Consider the following 15,340-nt stretch of genomic DNA (forward strand, 5'->3'; position numbering starts at 1 on the left):
TTTTCACCCAACCCTTCTTGAATTCTAGTTACCACTGAAGACTCCATGGTAGAAGGGGAAGTAATACAGCATGTTAAGCCAGCAAATGAGAACAAAGGTGGCTCTGGCAGCTTTCTCTTAATGTCAGTTCCTTGCCCTCAGCCTCCCTTATTAATGCATCTGAGCTGCTGTCACTCAGATGCTTTTACCACAGACATGCATACTACGTGTCAAAAAAGGTGGCCTAGATTTTTGAATGTCAGGTTGAGAGTACCCCAACATAGAAAACCACCTTATCGAATGATAAAATGGGTGACTCCAGTTGTTGTAGACATTCTGAAGGAAATTTATTTATTCTTGATTTTGACATACCCGCTGAGGAAGCCAGAGGTTAGAATTTTAAGGTGTCCACAGTATTTTCATTTGGACAGGGACTTTCCTGTGTGCATTTAAATTTACCATAGTTCAGACCAGTCCTTCTCTTTGTCAAGTTGTACATCCACATTAGGATTTTTCTGGGTGTGCATATCTCATTTTAATAAAGGGGTTTTACCTCTCTTCGCCATCCCTGTTCCTTCCCCTGTGCTAATTTCCCTGTGGGCTTTTTGATGATCTTCTTATTTAACATATGCAAATATTTACTTAAATAGTCAAGAGACTATTTGATGCTTTTTCTTTATTGGGTCATTTCATGGATTCAGTTTTGAATGTTACCACACAGTTGATATAACGTGTCTGTATTTTCCTATCAGCCTTGTACAGCTTTAGTATCTGTTACTGATCAGTATGGCAGTCTCTCTTCCTTTGTTTAGATGAGGAATCCAAACTGTTCTAGAATGAATTAGTACTCTTTGTAGGAATTGTGTATTAAATTTGGTAATAGGAATATGCAGTAGTATAAGTCTAGGTTTGTTTGGTTGAGGGTTTTTTGCTTTTTTTTTTTTCAGCAGAAGGGAGCAGGTAGGACAAAGGAGAGTTGTGTTGAAATCTGGAATGGTTCTCTCTGCCAGCCTCTTTTTTTTTCACCTTCAGAAAACCAGCCTGTATTCGAGAATAGCATGGAGAGGTAAGAGATGATTTTTTAAAAGTCTTGTCACTACTGTACTATTTCACAAATACAAAGTGCAGACATTTATAGTAGCAGGACTATCTGGATTTGTAGATCAGTTAGGAATATAAGTGTGTGGGGAGAAAGGACAGACAAAAGTTTCCCTGGACAGATGTACACAGAAGAGTTAAGAAATAATTTTTGTGCGTGCCCATTTTAGTGGAGTAGTGCTGCTCTGCAGAATTATACACGCCATCACTGCAACTGAAGGAAAAAGTTAACAAGAAATAAGGTGTGTATATGCAAGTAATTAAAATGAAAACTGGAGATTAACTTGCAAATATTTGCAAGAGTTATGGTTGCTTTATTAAAACAGCATTATTTGAAAAAGTAACAGGCCTTAAGTTTGGTCGACAAATGTATTCTTAAGCAAAATGTTGATTTGCATTACGAAATTTGCCTGGGTTTGGCACAAAGGAAATGACTTAACAGATGTACTTTCATAGCAAATCGGTGCTCTCTTGTATTTTACCCTAAGCTTATTCTTTAAATTATGCTAAGTCAGTTTAAGAGTGAAAGAAAATTGAGTAGTCCATACTTTAGCTGTAGTTCTTAAACCTTATGATGTTACTGTAAATGTTCCAAGTACCATGAAATACAGATCTTGACAAACTCTTGTCTCAGTTTGTGTGAGTTGTGAGGCAGAAGAGAATTTCTAACACCAGCTTTAGGACTTCAGTAAAATATATTCTTATAGAAGTAGACCAGGGTGTCTGGATTCAGTGGGTGACTGGTGAAGTGATGAATCACAACCAAAGTGAGGAATAAGATGCATCACACTTTCAGTCTGTGTGGCTCTGCTGTCGCCAGTTGATTTGGTTAGGCTGTATGTGCAGTACTTCATGAGGAAATATGGATGATTCATTGTAGTCTGCTGGTCTAAACAGTTTGGGAACCACTGAACCAAAATGTATCATTTAGCAAAAACATCCAAACTTGCTATAAAAAAGAATTCCCACAAGGGAGAGTTCATCTCATAAAGTGGTGATCTCCTCCGATGGTTAATTATCCTTTCTTTTAAATTGTGCTCCCTGTTTCTGGTCTGAACTTGCCTAACCTTCTTCAGACCCTGACTTTTGCTAATCGTTGTCTGCCAACTTAAATGTTAAATGTCAGCTTTCTGTTCCCCATGTGGCCTATTCCAGAGGCTGTGAACGAAACAAAGCCTTCCAGCTAAACAGAACAAAGTTTGAATTCTTCACTGCATTTGCATTGTTCACAATGATTTTTTTCTTTACTTTTTGTTACAAAAAACCCCACACCCTCTTCTTTCAGGAAACCACATATAGCAATATCCTTCTTGAACTTAGATGTCAAAATTCAACAATGTTTCGTTAATAGTTGTCTTACTATGAAGTTGAGGCAACAACTACAGTTTATAGGTTTTCTGAGTGAGTGTTGTTATTATTTGTTCAGTGGCATAGTTTATGCAAAATTAGGAAATTATTATAAGTACTAAACAATGGCCATGCTTTTATTACACAGATTACTCTTATAAATGTACAAAATGTTACAAATGGCACTTTTGGCGACTGAATAGTCTTGTACAAATATTGATACATAAGTTTCAATTTCCTGTCTTGTGCATAATATGATTTGTAACTTCTGTGTCCTTGAAAATAATTGTAGAAAATGGTGCAACTGTATTAACACTTGTACTCCTGTGTAGCTTCAAAAATAACACCTTGATGGTTGTGCTGTTTTGGAGATTGACTATTTGTATGACACCCAGTTTGTTGTAACTATGATAACAAATCAGTGATGGTTGCCTTTAAATTGTTTTGGGGAGAGGAGGGGGAGTTGCACAAAGCTTCTGCTCAAAGGCTCCTCTAGTGTGAGAAATGTTTTAAGGAAAATCTGTGTTTATCATGTCCTTGAAAAGGACAAATCACAGAGATTGAAGAGCAGAGGCAGGAAGCATGGTGCTGCTTCTGCAGCTGAACCCCGGGGGACCTAGCATACCCCTTCCTTCTGTGTGTTCTGTCTGCAGTGGTTTTGTTAATTGTGGCATATATTCTCAAGAATTATCTTGTAAATACCTCCTTTAAAATACATCGGCTCTGTATCTGTTATGTGACTAACACAGAAGTGTTCCTGGAATGCATTTCCTTTTATCTTTAAGTCTTTCAACCACCTTCCTGTCTTTTTATTCCACAGTGAAGAATACAGCTAAATAATCAGATATGATGCCTTGGAAGGCTGTAAAGGTCTTCAAATTTTGCCAAGTTTTTTTGTAAGTGCTTTTATACTTTCATAGTACTTATTGTGCTAATAAAATCTCTAGGAAATGATTTAGTTCAATAAAAAATATCAAGAGTCAACAATTTTGTAATGGCCTACGAAGATGTTCAAATGCTATGTAATGGGCATGACAGTTACAGTATGTGAAATTTAATGCTCTAGCTCCTTATTGATCTTCTGTGTAGCCGATTGCATGGCACATGCATTTGCACTTAGCACCTGCTCTTTCTACATTAACGCCATCTTCAGCAGTGTTATCAAGGGGACTTTGGAAACCATGCTTGATGCTAAACTGAAATATTTAAGGAAATTTTTTTTTTTTTTTTCAAGTATCCATTTTCTTTTTACTTTACTTTTTGACTGCTGTTTCTTCTGGGTGATGCTTTAACACTTAAAATTCTCTACACACACACACACCAGTTTTTAAAGTATCCTTATTACACATTGGATACTTCTACCATTACTTATCAAAATATATGTCCAGACCAGGAATTCTGCAAGGCTCATTATTTTCTGGAAATGATGAAAAGCTGCAAGTAAAATTAATTGCATCTTTGATCTTGCTAGCGGTTCTGAAAAACTATTAGTGTGACCTGCTTGTGTGTGTGTTTGCAAGTTGTCTGTCTGCATCTACAAAAGTTACAAGCCTGTCGCAAAGGTTTTGAATCTGCATCTCAAGCAGTGCCAGCCCTTGGTTTTCATTCTGGAGGTCCTCGGGTGGCTCATTCTCTGGTTGCTGGTCAGTATGTTTGCTCTTATTTTGCTACACTCCTTGGATATTATACCCTAGTGAAGGCTATACAGTTCCACATTGCACATATGCAATGCTTCCCAAAATGTTGCGGTGATTCCTAACGCTTCTTTCTGTTTTCTTGGGTTGTTCCAGGAGAAACAGCACCACATCGGTGCATTTCCCATTCACAAGCATAGCATCAGCTCCTAAGGGTGCACAGCTCTAGGGCCCTACATACTGGCAATAGCCTTCACTAGAAGCTAGGCAACATCGATAACTTCTTAGTGCCATTAGAACGTGAGAGGTCTACAGACAGAAATGCCAAATGTATCCTTTCAACATCAACCCTTGTTATAATCTGTGGTTTTATTTCATCTGTTTTCAGTCTTTATTGAGTGTTTTCCCTGTTAAAGGATTGGTGCTTAGTGTTTTGCAACTGGTCAAACACTCTTGGTATCTTGGGACTGGGTATTTAGAGGTATTTTTTCTATATCATGCAGCATCAGTTATTGGCAACAGTCACTAAAGTTTCTGTCTGCTAATTTTTAGGAGGTGAACTGGGTAAGAACTGCTTGATGAAGAAATCTAGTTTCTCAGCAACGATTGGCCATTTCTCAGTGAAACTATGCAAAGAATGACATGCAGGAATGGCCTGGTGTCCTTATCTATTCCTTGTGAGTCAAAACATGTTTATCTGAAAGTATCCACTGTGTTAAGCATTCTCTTAGGTGCGTGTATGCTCTTGTGTCCGTATGTATAAGATGAAAACTGAAAGACCAAGTTTCAATCAGATCTCCAGGTTTTATTTTTGAATGAAGTTTGAATACTGTCACCTAATACAGGCGATCCATTTACCAACTGGTACCCGCTGGAAGAGGATGCACAAATGATAGAAGGAACAAGAAATGGACATTGTCGTCAAGATGCTTGCAGTGGTAGTAGAAGTTTATTGACAGTTATGCTGGGGAGGCTTAGGGGTGTTTTGCCATCAAAAAGTGGCTGTTTGAACTATTTATCTTCTCAAATTTTTATTACGGTTACTTAAAGTGCTAATCCATGTGTGACAAATGCACACTAAACTGGGTAAGAAAATTGCCAGTTCTGTTGCATTAACAGTTCCTGTAGGTTGAAACAACAATTAAGGGGCTGTTAACACGTCAGGGTGGGGAGAGAGGGAGTACTGGTAGCAAAGACATTTTTCACACATTGCAAAGCTGCTTCAATGCATAAATTAACTCTTAGTTCAGTTACATCGGTCAAGTATGTTGTGCATACGCGTGACTGATCTGTGTGTGTGTGTGAACCAAAATCTGGGCCTGTTGATTTATGAGAAAGGGTAAAAGAGACTGAAATTAGTTAGCAAAGCCAAACAGTACCTTTGCAGGACGGTATATCAAACAGTCTTTTAGACAGCTGCTCGGTCAGAAATACTGATGTTAGGCCTTAGGTCTTTGCATCACAGTAGATTGTTCATTATGTAATTTTTTTCATGATCGGATCACTTGAACTGCATCTTGCTACTTCTGTAACTGCACTGGTTTGTTCAGTGGGAGAGCAAGACGCACAATAACCAGCATATTTTATCATAGTATAGTTAGGAAATGCATTTATAGGCTATCAAATAGTATTAGAGAGTCATAGGTAATTTATATAGAAGAAGAATAATGCAAGTTTCTGTCCTTAAAATGAAAATGGTTTTGGCATATGGTATTAGGGTGGGGGGAGCTGTAGTATACAAAGTATGGTTCAGTGTGGTCATATGCCTGCCAGTATTTTTGACAAGGCTGGATTACAGAAAGATTGTAGCACAGACAAGGCTTTTGGTAAGACCTGAATGTAATGAAGGGTAACCTGGAAATACAACTTTCTCATGTGAGTAAATGGTGCTGTAAAATTGACCGGTCCCTTAAGATCTTTTAATGATCGGAGTTTACAGAAATAATTTGAAGAAAAAAAATATCTGAAATCTAATATATGTGATAATGGAGAAATGAAAGCTGTAATAGTGCATTTAGAATGTATTTTTTATTACTCTAGGTTCATTTCTGACATAACTGGTTTTAGTGAGCCAGTTGAATGATCTTGGTTGCTATGAAGTTTTAATAGCTAACACTTGGAAAGCCTTGTAGTTTAAACAAATGTCAACTTTAAAAATCACATTCCTTCCTTAAGAAACTATCCAAAAGTTAATGTGTCATTTTTTAAAAAAATAAATTAAAAATCTGAGAAAGAATATTAGGAGGTAAGATTGTGGAAGTTCCTGTAAAGTCATGGCTTTTTTGTAGATGGGCTCTTAGTATCGTGTCACAAAATTTTTACTGTATAAAGTATTTGATCTTCCTCCTCTACAAAGCCATTGAGCTCTCACTTCATAGCACTAGCCCTTTTCTTCATGCATGACTTGAAATAAATCCATGTTTTATTATAGTTGATTAAAAAAAAAAAAAGGATGAAAGGGAAACACAGGCCCTAATGTACATTCTTATGTGGGGAAGAAGCTAACAGAAAGGAGGGATTTTTGGAAAACCAAAGATTTGCATCTGAACTTGTGATTCAGATGTTTCCTTCATGACAGTATGCATTCCCAGAGTGCCTTGCTAAACCAGTTAAGCTTTTGGAAAACAAAAGACTATTGGGAAAAACAGTATTGGAGATGGAGATGATACTTTCTTCTGTTTTGAATAGATACTTTTTTGTTTGTTAGGAGCTGCCCCAGAAATTTCTGCAAACACATTGGATTGCATTGCAAACAAAAACTTCAGTGTTTTATTAGTTCTGGTCACAAGTCAGCGTTCTCAAAAGTGTGAAAACTGCAACGGGTGGTTAGCAAAGCTTTTAGGACAAAAGAATTGGCCAGTGTTCAAAGGACTTCTAATGTAAGGAGTTAAGGCAGAAGGGCTTTTGTAGGCTGCGAGTGGTGACGATGTTTCAAAGCTACTAGGCCTTCCTTTTGGACTCTCACCCCTCGTAATATATATTGTTCCCTCCTTTAGCCTCAGGAAGATTATTTGTCAAGATCTAAACATGAGATAGGTAAAATGTTCAGCTTTCTGCTACCTTTCTTTGCTGTAAGATTGCTGGGCTGGAGGGGAGTAAAAATGAGGAGCATTTTCAATCTTTATTAAAAAAAATTAAATAAAAAAAAAATCACTGACCCAATGAAAACAAGGCAATGTTAGGTGGGACTTTAGGTCGCTGTAAGGTGAGGCAGGTAGTGAATCAGAAAATTCAATTATTTTGCGGGGAAGAGTGTATATGAGTACGTCAAATTGTTTTGCTGGTTGTGCTGTTTTCTCTGCATTGGGCAAGCACCTGCTTGCCCAAAGAGTCCAGCCGGTTCTCACCCATTAAAAATGATTATTCCCTAGTGTGGTGTGTATATGAAATATTTGTAACTAAGAAATATCCAAGACTTGTTAAAATAGGAGGTTAAATGCAATGGTGGGATATTCAGTTTTTGCTTGAATTGTTGTCTTTCATGTGTCTTTATAGCATTTCTGTGTAATGCTGATTGTAAGGTGGAAGTAAGGAATCAATGGCTGGGAAAAAAAGGTTGCTTGCATCCCCTCAGATGTCAGGAACATGCCTTTTAGAAGCTTCAGATTGCTGTCTTTCCTGAAAAAAAAAATAAAATTAGGCAATAATCAGATAGACTTTTCCGGAACAGTAACAGTCATGGGTTTTGGCAGTCTACTAGTTTGAATAAAGTATAGATTTTTAACTGCTCGTCAGAGTGAGTTCTTGTATAACTAAAACCTAACATCCTTAAATGTTTCATAGGCACTGTTTTATCCCTCCATGTCTTGGGCTTGTGTGACTGGCTTTTTACACCTGTATGGGATGCTGCTCCAGGTCCAGAGAGATTACTTGGTGTAGTGAAGCTGACATTTTCCCTGTTTCAGGAGGAATGCAGGGCAGCAAACAGGGTTATCTTTTTAGAGGTGAATACAATTTTTATTGAGTTAAGTCTCCCTTGTGTTAACAAATGCAATTTCTTCAATAAACTCTTCAGTGTGTTTTATGCTAAGTACTGGGGAGGGAAAGCAAACTTGCTTCTTAATGTTTTCACTGGTTTTACATGTTAAATTGTTGTGATGGTGCAGCCTTAAGATTTGTTGTCAGAACTACTTTCAGTAATATTTCAATGTGGCTTCGGTAAAATTAGTTTTTTATAATATGTTGTTTCAGCCAAGACAACAACCTGTGAATTGGAAAATGGCTATTGTCTTCTGACTTGTTTGATGATGAAACTAAGTGGGAATTCTGTGTTGGAAAGTCTAAGGCCTTCACAAGCCCTTATAGCCTAGATATTGAACTTTTGTCTTACAATTAAGAGAGAAATAAAACCTTTTGAGAATGTTATTGACACCCTGCAGGGAAATATGTCAACTGCAAAAATTTTCACACTGTCAGAAAATGCCATTAAGTCCATCTTTCCCTTATACCACTTAATTTGAAAATAACAGACCATGTGTCTGTAACATAACTACATTTTGTCTTGTGACTTTGACGTGCATTAGCTGTGTTTCTGTTACTTCTGCTGTGTAACATACAATGCAGTACTGCTATTGCCACAAAGAAACTTAGAAAAAATAAAAATACTGTGTATAGTGATTGAGAGATTCCAATTATGACTATTCCACTTGCTGAATTTTACAACCAACAATCTCATTAATAAACCCTTCTATTACTAATAAATGAGCAGAGATTGTTAATGTCTGCAGGAAGTTCATCACACACTCTAAAACTGAGCATTGATGCATTAGGTCTTCATTCCAGTTATCAGTCTCAGATATAATCGATCCATTAACACTTACAGCAGCCTACAAAATAAGGTATTTGCAGATACTTTCTCCTAGGCCCTGGTACAACACTTATCAAGGTTTCTTGACCAGTGCACAGTGCGTGATGGCATTATAAGGATGGTGCATGTAAGATTGTCTTTCAAGTATTAGCATCGCTAATATATATATAAAAACCACATTAGTTTTTAAAGTGTAAGAAACGTAATACTGGTACCTGAATAAACTGTTATGCTTTTCATAATTTTTAAAATTTAAAAATCAGATGTAGAAGAATGCTTTTTAAGATGCCTGATACCTTCAAGTAAAAGCAATTTTTTAAAATGTTTTATTTAGGGGTTTAGGTGTTGGAAGAGTCTATGAGCAGTGCTTACGTAACAGTGCTTAGACTTACACATCAGCCAGTTGGTATAGCCAGATCTTCTTTTTTTTTTTTTTACTTTGTGGAGGTATTTGTGAGTAGCTTGATGTTTTTGACATCTGTGTGACAGCTTCTTGCATAAGAGATGAGCAATGTGTTATACCACCCAGCTGTGTGTATTAGTCTGTACATCAAGCTGAAGAGCGGCACTTAGCCAGATCTGACAATCAAATGTGAACTACTATTACCTATACACAAGAGCGCATTTTAATGCTGTGTGCTTTTTGCCAAGAGGCTGTTACTTGACAAAGAAATCGTTAGAATCTCTCTTCTTCCCACCTCTTTTTTTTTTTCCCCCACAGATATGAGTCCATGTTGAAATATATACCTTTTTTCTGCAGTTAAATATGGTTTATCTTATAGACAACAAAGCCAATCTAATGTTGTCAGTGATTTCATCTAATAGAATTGTAGCAAGCTTTTTGTAATAGAGAAGTGTTATTGTTTTAGAATATGCAGCAAATTAGCATGTCATTTTCTGCCAACTTAATCTGAAGCCATATTATGTGCTGTTTCACCAGTGACTTCATGTCAACATACCAACAACCTGTCCCCAAAGAAAACTAGGGACCAAGAGAAATTACATTGCTGGGTCATCGTTTTCAGTGCTGCTCTTCTCAGTCTAGTTAAGAGTTGGCGATCATTAGATCGTGAGTGCAGAGATGAGTGAGAGCTTCCTGCTCGTATTTTAATTTGACCGATCTGTTTGCTATAAACCTTCACATCTTCTACACTTCCTTGTGATTTTAAGCCTCTGTCATCTTCCTTGATGCTTAAATCTGAATAAAGGAAATTCACTGTCACAGAAAAAAATACACAGTAACACTTTTCATAATTCAACATTCCTTGTTTATGTGTTTGCTGTAAGCCAGGAGTTAGTTACTACATGTCATGTCGTCTTTTTTTTAAGTAGGATTGCCAGAGTAGGGAAGATCTGTTTTGACCTGTGTATGCAACCCAAAACATTATGAAAAGGGGAATTTGCAAGTGGGGAAAAAAAAAAAGTGCTTTTTTAACAGTGAATTATGTTGTCTTTAGAATAATCAATTTGCAGTGACATCTGGGTGATGAAATAGGAAGTTGTTCCCGTAGAACTTGGGTTTATGAAAGTGTTAGTGATACCTGGTTTTAACTTACTCTGTTTTCCTTTGTACTACGCCCTTACCATTCTTTTAAAAAATGTATTTCATTTCCATCTGGTCTTGTTCTTGCAACATAAAAGTATGGAGTGAGCTGAAACTTCAATTATTTCTTGTGACAGTGTTTATTTAGTTGAAAATATTGCAATAAAAATGAGAATTTGAATCCTGTTATCTGAAATATTTAAGCATTATGGCAGATGTAGTTTTATAATCTTTGAGTTGCATTTTTATTAGTAAATATTTGTTAATGATCAAAGTTTGTAAAGAAACCATCCTTGCAAGCTAAAAGAAAGAAGAAATAAAGGCAACAGTGTATTAATTTTCTAGGCCAGTGCTTCCACTGTGATGATTTTTACATTGTTATTCTGTACTTACATCATGTTGACTTAGGGTTGAGTTAGACTGTGGATGGATAAGTGTGGATGGACTTGTCATGGGTTGGGATTGTTTGATTCCAAAATTCTGGTGGCATGTTTTGAGTCTCTTGCGCTTTCCAAATCTTTAGCTGCACATTTAATTGTATAATGCATACAAAAACTGTATGGTTATTAATAAAAATCTGGAAAGTGCAGTTTGGAGAAAATCAGGCTTTAATCTTAACAATTTCTTAGTGGTCATGTTGACTAAACATTGGTGGAGGTACTCTCAGTCTAAAACAGAAGGAAAAAGGGAGTTAAGAGAACAAGGGGGACAGAGAAAACTGGCTCTTCACAGTCAGCTGGTTCGAAGTGCACTCCCGACACCCAACAAGGTTTCTGGCTGTCTGCTGGGATGGCAGGTCTTGAGGATGGCATTTTAAATGTTGTCAGGTTGTAGTGGCTTTGGTGTGCAGTGGATGATGTTTCCTTAATACACCATTTCAGGACTTTTTATACTATGCTCAGTATTAAGGCTCATTGTGAATATTATTGAGCCATTTAATGGAGTATGAGCTTTGTACCCATTGGATCCACAAATTGAAGTAGAAAATAAAATGAAAAAAATTGCAATTATTATCTAGGTATAAAGTAGGCATAGTTCTGAAGACCATTAGACAAAGGTAGATTTTCATCAGTGTAATAACAACTGATTATTTAAAAAAGAATTTAGGAGGAGAAACACTTAGGTGCTCTGAAACTACTTAACCTGAATTACTGCTTTGTAAGTGGAAAAACTCCACTGATTTTTTTTTTTTTTTGCATCTTTTTTTCCATGTTTAATTTTCCAGAATTGAAGATAGTGAGAGAAATAATTGCATATGTTTGTATCTCTTCAATACAACTGCTTTTCTACTTGGCTTTTAGTCTGATTTTCTGTTTCAATTTTGCTTCTCCAAAACAGAAAAAAAAGCTCCTTGAAGAACTTGGAGAGAATACACTTCCATATAAGACACCAGCCGATGATGATTTCCATCAGTTGGTAATGTATTTCTTTTAGCTGTACTTGTTTTAAATTAAAATGGTTGTTTGCACTGAACAACAAATAAATCTTTCTGCAAAGAGACACTGTGAAATCTGGTATGACAGAAGTATCCTGCTGGCTGATAGTGTACTTCCAGGTGGTGCAAAATAAGACCTCTAGAACTGGGATATTCAATAATGAAAACTTTTTAAACTTAGTTTATTTTTAGTATTTTGCCCTAAGTATCAGTCCTGAGTACCAGGTAACATGTGTAATACTGAATCACAGTTTCCTATGCTTTGTTCAAATAATGTACATGTCACCATTCTTTTAAGGTTTTTTTGGTTTTGTTCTGACCTGTGAGGAAGGCCTATTCTTTATAGCTCACCTTTGGCAAAACAGGGAAGATATTAATGTAGAAATTTGAAAATTTTTGGCTTAATTCTACTTTCAAACAGTAAGTGAGCCTTAAAACTTTACTTACAAGATGAACTGTGAAAACTGGAATGGGTGCCTCAAATGAAACCAAATAAAAATAGAAAAAAGTAGCCACATAGTAAACCAAATTAGTCTATGGAAGAATGTATTGAAATTAATAAAATATCTATCTATCTTGGATCTTTATAGGTCAGCTCCAAAACATATGGCAAGAACTGTAAAGTTCAATCAGATCAAATCGAAACACAGTTAAGATGGAAAGCATAAGAGGGGATCTTGTATTTTGAACAGCTACAGCAAGGGTGCTTACGTTATAGGCATGTCACCTTTCATGTATTGATATATGGCTCGAAGTGTATATGGTAGCCTGGAAATAGGTCTGATTCTTTCCTTGTAAGGATGAATTTCTCTTTTGCAGGATTCCAAGGCCAAGGAAAATTTAGTCCCCATCACACTATAGAAAAGGAAAGATGCATTTATGGGTCAGGTACCAGACCGACTCAGAAGCATGAAGTCAGACTGGTTTTGCCAGTGGGATTACAGTGGTGATATTGAGCGATTTGTATACTTCCCTCACCTTTCTCACTCATTTGGGTTGTAGGGTGCTCAGGGAAAGCATGGTTTTCTCTGTATTCTTGCAGTGCTGAAGACAGTGGAAGTAAGGTCTTGACTGGCATCTTTAACAGCTCTAAGGATAATATGACAACACATAGCTTGCTGTTAACTATAAGAAGCACTTCTGTGGATAAGGGCAAGGAAGAGTGTAGAAGAGCTGGAAAAATGTAGAAGAGCCAAACAGAATGATTTTATTTTTTTTCTTTACAAAAGAGAAAAACAAACCAAAACATTCTTTTCACTCTTAAACTAATGTTCAGGAAGCTCTTCCCCCTTTTGAGACTCAGGCAGCCTACTGTTTTCTCCTTCCTAGTCCTGTTACATCCCCTCCTGTTTGTTCTCTTATATCTGTTGCTGCCAAGAGCTGCTATGCATGGCGTCTTTTTCTTTTTCTCACCTCTGTAAATCCAAGTCTTGTGGCGCTGACGTGAAAAGAGAAGATGGAGCCATGGTTGCCCAAGTGGTACCTCTTTTGCTTAGTATCTCTAACCCATAAATATAGAAGACAATGGGAACAAGATAAGCAGTGAAATCGGACCTGTTCAAGCCTTACAAGTTTAGATGCATTCTTTTTGCATCATATAGAATTATATGTTTTGCGTAGTGTTTGTGTGGATGCTAAATCTTTTTATAAGTATAGGTGATATTCATAAGCATCACAGGCACCTTTTAAATTCTCATGGTGGTTATGAAATGTTACTGTAATCACTGCTGTAGATATTACAGCTTCAATGTACTACAGATGGGGAGGAAAAGAAGGGTGAGAGCTTGAAGACAACAAATTAACAAAATAAAATATCGCGTACAGTTTAGTTTTAGAGTCTTTCTTTCCTGGAGAGACCTGCCTTACTCCTTTAAGGATCCACCCCTTAGAAAGCAGTATTCTTTGAATGTGTTGAAAAGGTTGGGTAGGATGCAAGTAAAAAACTGCGGTATCCTGTCAGGTATGGAGAGGTATAGTCTGAACATAACTAAGAAACCATAGGCTGCAATAATGTAATGTTTGAAGTTATGAACAAGGAAAAGTCTGTTAACAAAGGCAAATGACAAGTACCTGAAATACAGACTGTCATTTCATGATGTAAGTGGCAGTTTGCTTTTGAAGGGTCCTTATTGCTGATTTCTAACTTCATTTTATCTCTTGGATCAACCTGTAGGGTGATTCTGTGTGTTGAATACCACCATTAGAAGTGAAAGCACGTATATATTTAAAATCATGTGTGTAACACTCATATGAAGAATTAAGCATCAAATGTACTTTTTTTTTTTTTTTTTTGGGCCTGTGGTTGCCAGTAACGTACCCACTTCTTTTGGAGTGAACGATGAATTGACCTTTAATACTTGCTGTCAGTTACAACACAGAGTACATGATTACTCCCCCTTCCCCATCCCCCCAAAATAACAAGGTGTCCAGTGTGAACCCAGCATTCACCCTGTGTTCTGATCCCTTAATGCTTTCCTTATGTAGGACATAGCACAACGGCTGGTTGGAGATTTAAAGAAGACCAAATGTTTTCATGTGATGTGTCGTGTCGGAAATGTGTTTCCGCTTCCTGATTTCTTCTGAGCTATCAGTGTGAGGTGTTTTTTTAAGGTAGAATCCTGAGTATACTGTGTAAAACATAATGAAAAAAATAGTTCTGAAGCATGTAATCTTATAACAGAACCCTAAAGTAACACGCATCTGACTTGGCTGGCAATAAAATGTGGAAGACATTACCTCTGCAGTTCAGGAGGGGAATACAATGTTCTTACCTTTGTACAATCTGTGTGCTTCCTTTCTAGGGCATGTTTTCAGACATTTATTTGTTTCACGTTGTATTGTTATTTCCCTCCCTTCTTTTTGATATTTCACATGTGTGATTGCTGTCAGAAACTCAGTCTATTAAATGGTTTAAAAACATGTAGTAATAGTCACGTTTTAAAGATACTATAATAGCATATGTAATTGATAATTGGTGAATCTGACCTGAATATGTTCAATATAGAGTTATTTAAAGATGTATGAAGATGGGATACTGCTGTAGAACTGTTAGTGCTCTTTCTTTTATAAATATAATTTGCATAATGAAAGAAATCACGCAGTAATAATCTTTATGTCACCGTATATAATGTTGTGTCATTAAGTATGAAGGTGAAAGAATACTTATGATTCCCATCAACATAAACCCACACATCTGACTGCAGCCTATAGTTGTAATCCTTCACATTTGCAGCTACTGATTTCAGTAGTTACTCTTTGTATTTTTTCACTGTACTCCTCAAAGGTTACAGATACAGAGTGCTGATTGAAACAAAGGGGGCAGTTCAGGATCTCGAAAGGAATTGTTTCCGCCTTTTGGCAAGACCAGGCGAATTGCGTTTATCATATTCACTTCTTTTAATGAAAGCTGGGATCCAGTGTTCTGTGCTGGGGATTGTAGAGGGACTTTCAAACAGATATCTGGGATTGTTTTCAAGCTGTGGTATTTAAAGTTAACA

The 15,340-nt window shown here is 36.8% G+C and overlaps 1 protein-coding gene across 1 annotated transcript in view; it reads left to right on the plus strand.

The window, feature by feature from the left end:
* FTO (FTO alpha-ketoglutarate dependent dioxygenase) overlaps positions 1-15,340 on the plus strand; it is a 260,515-nt gene that overhangs the window by 35,101 nt on the left and 210,074 nt on the right. The window contains exon 2 of the mRNA XM_055818513.1: positions 11,747-11,824. Coding sequence (XP_055674488.1) covers positions 11,747-11,824 — 78 coding nt within the window. The remainder of the gene's footprint in view (positions 1-11,746; positions 11,825-15,340) is intronic.

This window comes from Falco peregrinus, chromosome 14 (genome assembly GCF_023634155.1).
Source record: "Falco peregrinus isolate bFalPer1 chromosome 14, bFalPer1.pri, whole genome shotgun sequence".
Taxonomy (NCBI): domain Eukaryota; kingdom Metazoa; phylum Chordata; class Aves; order Falconiformes; family Falconidae; genus Falco; species Falco peregrinus.